The 11,110-nt window shown below is 43.8% G+C and overlaps 1 protein-coding gene across 1 annotated transcript in view; it reads right to left on the reverse strand.

The window, feature by feature from the left end:
- The window catches only part of RNF144B (ring finger protein 144B), a 49,806-nt gene that overhangs the window by 25,844 nt on the left and 12,852 nt on the right, over positions 1-11,110 (reverse strand). Inside the window, exon 2 of the mRNA XM_009637934.2 lies at positions 7,547-7,735. Coding sequence (XP_009636229.1) covers positions 7,547-7,711 — 165 coding nt within the window. The 5' untranslated portion in view covers positions 7,712-7,735. The remainder of the gene's footprint in view (positions 1-7,546; positions 7,736-11,110) is intronic.

Consider the following 11,110-nt stretch of genomic DNA (forward strand, 5'->3'; position numbering starts at 1 on the left):
ATGCTACAGATATTGCTGCTAACCACGGTGCAACAGTTGATACAGAATAAGTAAAGGTATTTGTCTTTAACTGAATTGCAGAAAGGGAAAAAAACAGATCTACAGTATTTCTTAACCACTGCTAGGGCATGATCTACATTAAATATGAAAATGCAAGAAATGATTGAAGGCATCCTGCCAAAAGAAGAAGGTCTTTCCTACAAATGTATAACTTGAAGACAATTCCAATTTCAGAAAAATTAAGGAAACCTTAGGTTTCCATCTTAAAATCTGCAAGACTAATTTAAAATGTTAAAACTCTTCCAGATTTGACCTCAAAACTGTATTGATTCGGGCTTGGGGTTTTTTTAGGCTTCGCCTTTTTACAAACCCAAGATTGGGGGCGGGGGGAGGACAGGAAGACTGTAAATGGAAAGAAAACATAACTTTTCAGTTGGCATTCCAGTGTGTCTCATGATTGAGAACAGATCAACAGATAGGCATTTAGTTTTTGTTTCAGTTCTGGACAGTGTTTGTGTACTTTTTATTCAATAAGACGTAGCTTTCAATTCTTTCTTATCATTTAAAAGTGTTAACCTGTTCTTCAGTGTATACACAAACCAAAGTAGTCTTGTAGTGACGTAGTTTTATATGGAATATGTAGTATTATTGACTTCAGTGAGACAGTTCATGTCAGAACTCTAAATTTAACCACCTGATCCACTCAGCATTTAATCAGTTGTGTTCTCAACTAAATGTAAACCCCCTGCCAAAACCAAAATACAAAACACTACTCAAAGTGTTTATGACAGATCTATATAACATTTAGTAAGATGTCATGACATCTGCACTTCTGCATAGTCAATCTCTAAAATGGGCCAGTCACTTTCAATGTGTGGGAATCAAACGCCTGGAATCTCTCAAGTATTTCTCAACAGGTCTTAAAACTAGATGAATCAAGTCTATTGGCAATTAGTTTGGAGGCATCTGCACTTCACTTGGGAAAAAAGTGAGTCTTTTCAAATTACTTTTAAAGAGTACAACAAAGAAATAGCTATTTACTAATTTGCTAGAGATAAACTTAACAATAGCCCCAGTTTAAAGTGTAAAATAAAAGTCCAATGAAACATGCATTTGTATTGCTCAATCTATATTTTAACTGCTAAGGACCAGATGCAGTGATAAATGAAGTTGCCTTCAAATGGATAGAAGATCAGGCCACCTAAAAGCCTTACTGAGAAAGATGGATGAAAGAAAGTGAAAAAATGTCCCTTTGGTCTCAAATGACATATGGTCATCTCGTGGCTCAGAAGGGGAGGAATAACATCACTGATAAGCATTTTATTTTGTCATGACCAAGTGAAAACACCAAGCAAACATGACAATGGACCAGATTATAAAGGCCTCCTGCTACTCCACAAGCCATTTTTTTAGAGGGTCTTTCAAGTATATCCAAGAAATACATTGTCATCAGCTTTGCCTCAAAAGATCTACCAAAAATGGTGCTAGATTCTGCTCAGATACACAACCTAAAACCAATTTACACATGGCCTGCCACATCCTGGCAGCCTTTCATAAAAGCCAGCATAGGTTCCTGGTAATTGTTGCCGTGAAGTGGTACCACTAAACAGGACCAGAGAACAGGACCAGGGAAACTCACCCTTCCCAAAACCAAACCAGCTGTGAATACCACATCTCTTGCAAACAAATCTGTGTCAGGCCAAAACTGGCCTTACCAACAGCTACAAAACAGACATGACCACGAGGTTCATGTCATAGGCTGGCTTAGTTACTGTGGCACTCTGAGGCATTGACAACTTACTTCACATCTGCTTTTTCATTTGTTAAATGAAGATAACACCAACTTCACCGATGCGGTGCTGTCATTAAACATGTCGGTTCCCTTTTCCTCACCTGTCTTCCCTTGGCCACCACTCAGATGCTGCCACCTCTGTTGACTTCAGAAACATATAACCCCATCTTCCTGAATAGTAGCATCCATCAAAAGGCAATGGGTACATTTGTGCTTTTTTGGTACCCCTACTAACTCTGCCTGTGGTATGACTGCACAGAAATGCATGCAAGAAATACCTAAACTGTCTAAATTACTATGAAAGTGCTATGTGTTCAGTGCCAATATTAGCAACTGTGGGAATTTTCTTTTTTTTATAACTTTAAAACAAAGCTATTCTGAAACATTTCAAATGTTGAGCTGGGAAAAAAGAACCCAAAATGTCAAAACTTGACAGCTTTCTACCTGTGGGTGGAAGCAGAAAACAACCTGAAGTGAACTTTATATAAAGTAAGTGGGTCATTGCAGCACAAGGTCTATTTAAGAATAGGAGAAGGTACTGTTCTGGTGCAGCCATGAACACATGCAGGTGTCTCCTAGGATGGGGAAAAGAGGATGAAGTAGAGGGAACAAAAACCCTTCTTGAAAATTAGCAAAAAGAAACAGAACAGATACTAAAACCCAGTGTTGGCTAGAGGAAGGCAAATCCAAACTTTCCCTTACTCCTAAGTTTTACTAAGTAGCCTTTCACTGGAGCATTCGTGTGCATTTGCTCCATTTAGCAGGCATCCCACGCTCTTTGTCATCTGCCTCCTCCTTGTCTTTGATCTACTCCGTCTCTTCTGCTCTCAGGCTTTTCTGCCCACGCTTTTTGCTGATGATGCTGATCCTTCACATCAGCTTGTCTCCAGTTCTCCAGTGCTCCCCTACACAAGCAATCTGATGCTTTGCAGCACTAAGGACAAAATGTCAATATTTAGCCACCCAAAGGAGGCAGGGCAATGCACAACTCCTCTTAAAAAGATTAAGGAATGAAGAGGAGCCTTGCAGTGTCCTGCTGGTGAAGTACAACAGAGAAACTCCGGTTTCTGGAAGGGTTTCCCGTTCCCCTCTAGCAAAAGTAGCTGGCAGCAGCATGCAAGCCCCTCTCTCGGAGGCTGCAGCCTCCAAAGGCCCTCACTCACCAGGCAGGCAGCTGCCCAGGGGGTCTGGCTGTCACCAGCAGCAAAAGAGCCTTTTTCACCTATGCCCAGCCCTGGCCTTGCTGTCACACATAGCTACAGTGGAAAATCTTGTTCTCCCAAATGCCTTCAGCTCACCTTCTACTTGTAGAATAGCCAAGAGAGCACAGAAGCAAGCTGTGCTTCTATTCAACACTGCACACCGACTTCTCCTTTTAAGGTTGCATGAAGTTTAATCTCATTTAGACGGCATTATGTGCACCATAATTACAAGCAGGTGGATCATCATGATGTTTGTTTTGCACGTTTTGTAACTCAGTTACCTCACACACTTCTCAGAAGTACAAGACCCAAGAAAGAATTTGCTTGGAAAAAAAGAAGCGTGAATCATGCTAGTTCTGCATAAACGTGTGCTGACAACACAGAAGCAGATACATGAAAGTCTCTTCTGTTTTCAGAGTTTGTTGTATGTTGTCTTAGGCAGCTCGAACCCTGTTCCAGTAAATAACACACAAAATGGATATAAGCTGCTGCTTGACGTAAACAGCAGCAATGCCATTTATTGCTCTCATCAGGACTCTGAAATGCTTAGGAGGAGGGGGGAAAAAAGGAAAGACAAAACCAAACAATTGATGTGCAGGGAAGAAGCTGACACTGGCTTTCTTACTCACCCCCAAAACCACTTTTTCCATAACAGCACTGCACTGGTTCCCTTCTGCGATCACTGCCACCAGGGCAATCTTACCACACCTGGTAAAACCTCACCTCCATGGCTGCCTACAGGCTACAGACTCGCACCGAGTCTTCCATAGGGCCCTTAGTATTTCCAGGACTAGTGCTAGTCCTGCACTCCTCACTACTGCTTCCAAAGGGTAATTTATGCTGTGCCAGCTACCAGGGAATTTGTAGCAAGAGGATGCGATCACACCAACTCATCGCCTCTCCCAGCTATTTTCCCAGTTTCAGCCAGGTTTTGAAAAGGCGGGAGTCTCCAAGATGTATACTTCGCAGCCAGTCTAATGAGTGCCAAAGCCTGGGCAACACCCACTGCCCCCTCCAAAGGCAAAGCAGGGAGGTCAGCCTGTCTGTCTCTGGCACTACCCTGACCAAGCACTCCTGAGTCTTGCCTGAGCGAGGCACCGCTGGAGCCATCTGGGGGAGGAAGGAGAAGAGCAAAGGATACAAACATGTAAGAAAATTGACTAGAAATAACTGTAATATTCAAAATATAATGTTCTAAGTGTATCAATCAAGATGTAAGTAATATTAGTTTGCTTTGGACCCAGATGTAAGTGCACTAAAATGCTGTATTTTGTAACATTGTGATGGTGTAGTCAGACACAGTGCATAGTTATTTTACCTACATATGTGAGCAATGTGACCACCACAGGGACAAAAACCTGTGTAGTTGCACATGGGCACATCCAAGGAAGAAAAAGTTGCAAGACAAGGTACATGCAATGGACTGCAGATAGGAATGACACCAAATATACAAGAAGAATGACTGGCAAGACAAAAAACAAGATAAGCAATATCAGCAACAGATGAGACCCCCTCCCCTTTCAGGAATGGGGCAGGTAGCATAAAACCATGCCGCTTAAGCAATACATATATTGCTGAATATATATATATGTAAGAGTGTGCACCACAGCATGGCACTCTGCAAAGGTTTTACAGGTATAGGAAATGACCTGAATAATATAAAGTGCAGTCCTCTAAAACTTTTGCAGATAAAACATACCTCACATCCCTGCCCAACTTCAGAGATCAGTCTTTCATTTGAAACTAATACAGTCCAAACACAATGAAACCAAGCCATCAGGTACACTATAGCCGTTTCCAAATTCTTGAGATGTGTAAATGTGTGCTTTATCTCACATTTCAGTGGAGTCTTATGCCAAGTGCAACAAATGTTGGGAAATACAAGGCTGATGCCTCTTCAGACCTGACTGGGCTACCAAGTAAGATGGCAAGTGTGTTCTGCAAGCCATCTGCTTTTTCTTCTCTGAACAGAGAGAGTAAAAGTGTTTACAGCTAGTTGAAAAACTCCTGTCTTACTAGCAACGTTCCCAAAATGCAAACATACATCTTCTTAAACACAGTTTACTTACTTTGGCTAGAATACAGCTTTTATGAGGTACAGCGTTTATTACAGGAGTTTCTAAGCTGAAAAAAATAGTACACAATTCTAACTGATTTAAATTCCTCCGTTTTACAGGCTACAAGTGAAAAGGGGATATAAGCTCCCCCCTGCAGATGCCTAAATAGTAACAATTTCCAATTATTTCCACAGCCAAAAATTCCATAGTGAAAAACAATCATAGATGCAGAATCATCATTATAATTAGCAAAAAAAACCCCACTTCACACGTGTAATAGAACAAAAAATTAACAAAACTAATGGTTTCACCTTAGTAGAGCAGAACCTATTATGTCCATGTCAAGCCCTTTTCTATTTCAAATTTAGTACTACTCTTGGATCTATATAGTTAACCTTAGTGATAGAAAATAAGAATAAGATATACAAGCTGAAAGCACTGCTAGCTGAAACACTGATACAGGCTCAATCCCATTGCTCACAGTTGACATTCTTACCCCGGTATCTGTCTTAAGGGCAGTGTGAAGGTATCTAGAAGCCCTGGCATGGGTGGCAGAAAATTTAGGGCATTGCATACCAGTGCAGCTACTGCAGGCTGTACCCCAAGCAATCCCCTGTGTAAGCCCTGGCACTGAGGCACTCTGTGGCAAGGTGCTTCTGACACTGCTCTTTGGAGGGTGCCCAAAGGTGCAACTCATACGGCATCTCAGAAACTGCTCCGGATTAAAGACGGAAAGCTGTATAGGCAGGTTAAAGTTTCCAGAGCCCCCTATGTTATAGGATGCAACATCTACATGTCTCTGTTGCATCACCCCCAACACGTATCCATTGGGGGGATGTTTGGATGCAGGCAACAACAGCCAGACAAAGGGTAGACACGGAGCATAAGCACAATCAAGGCACCTTACACCCACTGAAATATCTAGAGCATGTCTAAAGGCTTCTTCCAGCTGCATTTGGCACTCACTCATGGCTGGCTCTTGGTTTAGACAAAGTCAGTGAGGTTTGCACAGATGCCAAACAACTGTGACTGGACTTTCCACTCTGCTGTCACGGCACTGGAGAGCCAAGCTCAGAGCGGATGCTCTTCCCACTACTGGCCAGGTAAGGGGTATATGTGTGGGGTGGCAGCTGTGCACCAACAGGGGACAGGTGGGGACAGCAACACCCCCAGCCATCACCAACCTCTCCCTTTAGCCAGTGCCCTGGAGGACTGGAGAGCACAGCTCTGCCTGGCACAGTCCTCAGCAGTCCTCCGTTCCCCAGGGGCAGAAGGGTTACTCTGCCCAGCTAACACGGAGGTTAACGTGCCATTAATGATACTAAATCAGACTCACTAAATTCTTGGAGAAGAGTGGGACCACTGTAAGGTATCACCTTCTCCAATTTTTTTTCACTCAAAGCAGTATCTTCATACCTACCTGTTAGGTATGTTCTCTTAAAACTTTTGTTACAAACTAAAATATGGAAATGTTTTGTGGAAGCAGAAAACAAACTTCATGAAGCTCAGGCTGAAAATGCATATTAATCAATCTTACCCTAGTTTCTTGAAACACACAGCTAGATTCTTACCCCATTTAAGCCAGCCTGAATTTAGCGTAAGTGAAGACACTCTCACTCAAGCTGGCTTCACAAATATTAGATTTCTTCCATGAGTTCAAACAATCAAGGACAAAATGTAAATATACTTGCTTAATACTTAACCACAATTTGCTGTTAAAAAATAAAACCAAGTACATTTATTCTGGAGTTAAAAAAACCAACATTCCTTCAGTGGCTTCTGACCTGTTTCCAAAATCCATTAGTCAGGTACATCAAAGTCACTATTGCCAGAGAAACTGGGTCCATTTTCCCATGCTGACAAAGAGATCAGAAGAGTACTAATATCTGTAGGGCTTTTATCAGCTCACTCAACCTCTGCCTTTATCACTTCCACCAGCTTTATTTGATCTGAATTTGCAGGACAGAAAGTCCTTACTGACAACTATACGCAATGCATGACCTGGGCAACATCTCCACAGCACACACTGAAGATGCAAAGGTTCAATAGGTCAAGGTTCATTTTTGTTTAGGTTTCTGATTGCCCTTAAAAATTACATTCGAGACTTAAAAGGTCTCTGAGTGCTCAGAAAATGATAACGGGGAAACAAAATCTCACAGTTATCCTATGATGTTTCAAGATTTTGCTTCAGAAAAAATGAATACTGAGATTGCATATAGACTGTATATTCTCTGGCAGTCTTAAAATGCATCTTTTTCCCATTTACTACTGGGATTTATTATTATTTGTCTGTTAGAATTTCAAATTATCAGAAGCAGAATGAGAGAGAAATCTTTTAAATAAGGCAAGACAGGCTAACACCAAATGCTCTTTAGGAAAGCATCCTCTATCAGCATGGATAACACACGCTTCTTGTACAGGACAAGCAATCCCATCTCACAGTTCTATCTCCCATTACCCTGCTCCAGTAACATAAAGGCACTGCTAGGTCTTACCGATGTACAAAAGATGCAGCTGCATTCCTGAAGGGTGGTCATCTTATCCAAGGAATATTCAGAGAGACATAGCTTGCAAGTGAGCAGGGGCTCCAGAGCTAACTCTCCAGCTTCTGACTCATCAGCCGTCATGGTGTAAGAACAAGTCTTCCCAGTAGAGCCCATCCACTCATTAATGGGCCACTCAGCCTGAAAAGAGAAATCAACAGCTGAAATATCCCACAAGACATGTAGTCACTTCTCACTGACCTGAGCTCAGATCCATAAGAGCACCTGCTCACCCAAATGTACTATTTTGGCATCTTGGTGCCAGCCTCACACTTCAGACCATTCAAAATTTACCAAGAAGGTGCCTGAGAGCTCACCTCCCCAAAAGGCCTGAAATTGGGTTGGGTTCTCAGAGAATATTCACTTTGCTGGCACAAAGCACCTCACTCAGGCCACTTACCCTCAAATTTAAAAAAAAAACCAAACACCAAACCCAAAAAACCCCAACACTCAGACAGATGAGACATTACCTATGTTATAGGCAACAGTGTAGTGGTCAGAGCCCTCATCAAAGTCCTAGGAGCGGGGATCTGACTTGGGACAATAAATTCTTAATTAAAAACAATAAACTCTGTTGATATGTACATACATATATCTCTCACTCACTCTGCCCTTTCAAAGGAGTTTCAGTCATACCCCTCCCATCCCTACGAATCTGTCAGTCTTCATTGCCACCTGCACAGTTTCAATGGGTGTCTCCATTCCCACTTTCCATTCCGGCTGGTGGCTCAGGAGCTCTCCTGGACAGTAGAAGGTGACAGCAAGCACAGACTCCCACTTCCTAGGCAACCACTTCAAACATTTAGCCTGTAACGTAAGTGGTTGGTACCATGAACTTAACCTTCTCCGTGTGTTGTCACTGAGATAGCGAGCTGACAGTCCACCACAACAGGGCTGGTAAAGGTATCTACACCCAGGAAAGGATTTCAGATTGCATGTCCTACTTCATACAGGGCTGGAGCTTAAATCCAAGCAAGTAGGAGTTTTTCATGTATTGTCCTCTTTTCTGCATTCCCATCTGACTATGATGGACAGCTGCCTGCTCAGGTCCGTAGCTTTTATGCATTCTAACCCCTGGCATCCAGCTCTTCCATGTATTTTATAGGGCTCTTAGGCATCTAACTGAGGTTTGTGAACCATGAACTAAGTGCAGTAGCACTTTGACATGGAGATGCTCAGAATAGCTGTGTTTCCACCACACATTATGTCACAGCAGTGCTTGGGGAAGAAATTTCTATCCCTTGAGAAGCAACAAATAAAAACATCATGCTCACATGCAATGTCTCCTGACCACAACCATGAAATATTTCAAGACCCTCATTCTTACACAGTAACACTGAAAGAGAATTGAAGAGAATATCCTCATGCTTAAGCTGAAACAACAGAAAGCAAATTTGCAGATGTTATTCACCTCAAAATAGACAGTGGGGTTCAGTGCAGCATTTAAGGCACAGGAAAAATCTATTCCCATCCCCAAGAGACTTGGCCCCACTTCCAGAGATCTGCTTCTGAATATACTTAGCTGATGGCAAGACGACCTTCATGCACATTTCTTACAAGCAGAGAGCTGGTGGCTGGCTGCGCACAGCTGCTTGCAGCAGCGCCAAGCGAAGAGTGCAGCTCTACTAAATCTAAAAAGCTGCATCCCGAATGGAGGCTGCACGAACATGAAAACAACAGAGGATCAAGACCCGTCTGTGTGCCTGTCAGATCTGACATCTCACGAGGCAAACAGGAGACTGGAGGGAGCCCACTCCTGCTTGCCTCCCCTGCAGTCCTGAGCGTCCTTCGTGGCAGGGCTGTCAGGTCACATTTGGCAGCGTGACGTGCCAGCTTGTAGTACCTGCCGAATTCCTCCCCAGGGGAAGAAATTATGGTGCTCAAGGAGCTCAAGGGGTCAGCGCATGTGAAACCTCACCCCACAGCTCCCACTCCACAACCTGACGCACAGCCGAGCCCCATCCCCAGGCCTGACCCGTGAGCTTGATGCCCAGTGTTCCCACGGGTCTGCAGGAGGACATGTTCTCTTCAAAAGCCCCGAAACCACAACAGATCTGGGTGGGAGCACACCTACCCCTTTTAGTTTTTACACTTTGTAGTTTCCTAGCCTAGCCTGACAGAGAAGCCATCAGACGTGTCCCTTGGGATGTCTTTCCTGTAAGCACTCAGTTTTAGAGACACAAGAGTCATAGCCAAGATTCTGGCAACCAAATTCCTGGCCACGAATCCAAAGCAAACGTTTTCTTTAATGGCTTGCTATCAGTAGTTCAAAACATATGCCGTGCCTGCATTACTCTTGGCACAGTCTCTGCCTGCTACCATGGTGCCCCCGACAATTTGCTCCGTACGGCTGCAGAGCTGGAGCTCCAGCATGGCCAGAAGCCCTGGAAGGATCAAGAACTACCTGTTATTTAAAACTATGTACTAGACATTATCTCAGCATTTAGGAGAATTGTAACACTTTTACTCAGGTATGCTTTTCAACAGCAGCTGTACAGATAAGCTACTCTCCCCCATGCTGCATGGATCTGACAGGTCTTCATTTGCACAGTAGAAGGTAGCAGTTAAGAGAAAGGATGCACAAAAGAACAAGCAGGAATATTTCAGGATGTGGGGATGGATATAAAATGGATACAGCTGCTTCCAAAGTCAGTGTTCTTTTTATAACCAAAAGGGTTATGACCCTGCATGCTTTTATTAAGGCAGCAGTAGAAAGATTCAGGTGTATGACTGAGGTTTAGGGCTAGGGGCTAATTTTAGATGGCCTAAATCTGGCAGACCAGGGGAACCAGCCCCTAGGCTGGCTCACCTTACCACAGCCTCGTTAACTCCGGCGGGGCTCAGCAAACGAAGCGAACAGGATGGGAACAGCCATGGGGACAGCTGCACAGCCTGCCCGCACAGCCCCTGGAGAAGGCACCATGGCTACCAGCAACAGCACTCCCTCCATGCTCCCTAAGGGGCCAGCTTGTCCACAAGCAGTCCTCCAGGTCAGCCTGGCACAGGCAAAGCCATCCTGTTAGTGCCTGAAAACCTGCCCGTCAAAGAGTGGATGCATGGCCTGCTTGGCCCACTCCTTTTCCCAGAGCAGCCCAGCCAGCTGGTCTCTGCTTCTGCCCACCAGAATTATGACTTCTGCTACGGCTGCCAAGGGAACCATGCAGAATTAACAGTTATGGAAAAAGGTAGCCCCATCCAGTGGCACCTGGGCTCTGAAGAGAAATCAGGCCTGCGGAAGAGGTTCATTCCCATGATCAGATCAGATGGTGGAAATGATGGGGAAAGAAAGACACTTGTCTTCCTCCTGTTCTCACACTCTACTCATTCTCCTGTTCTTTCCCAGCTTTTCAAGATGCATTGTCCTTTCCTAAACTCTCAAACCATCTCCCAACCTTACTACCCTGGCAGAACTGACATTTCCATACGCTGCAGAGAAGCTGTGAAGTTCCACCTCAGTTGCTCCTAATTTTTATGGCTTTCACTTTGCTAGGCTTAGTCCCACAGACTGTCATTTGT

Source organism: Egretta garzetta, unplaced genomic scaffold (genome assembly GCF_000687185.1).
Source record: "Egretta garzetta isolate BGI_Z169 unplaced genomic scaffold, ASM68718v1 scaffold14, whole genome shotgun sequence".
NCBI lineage: Eukaryota > Metazoa > Chordata > Aves > Pelecaniformes > Ardeidae > Egretta > Egretta garzetta.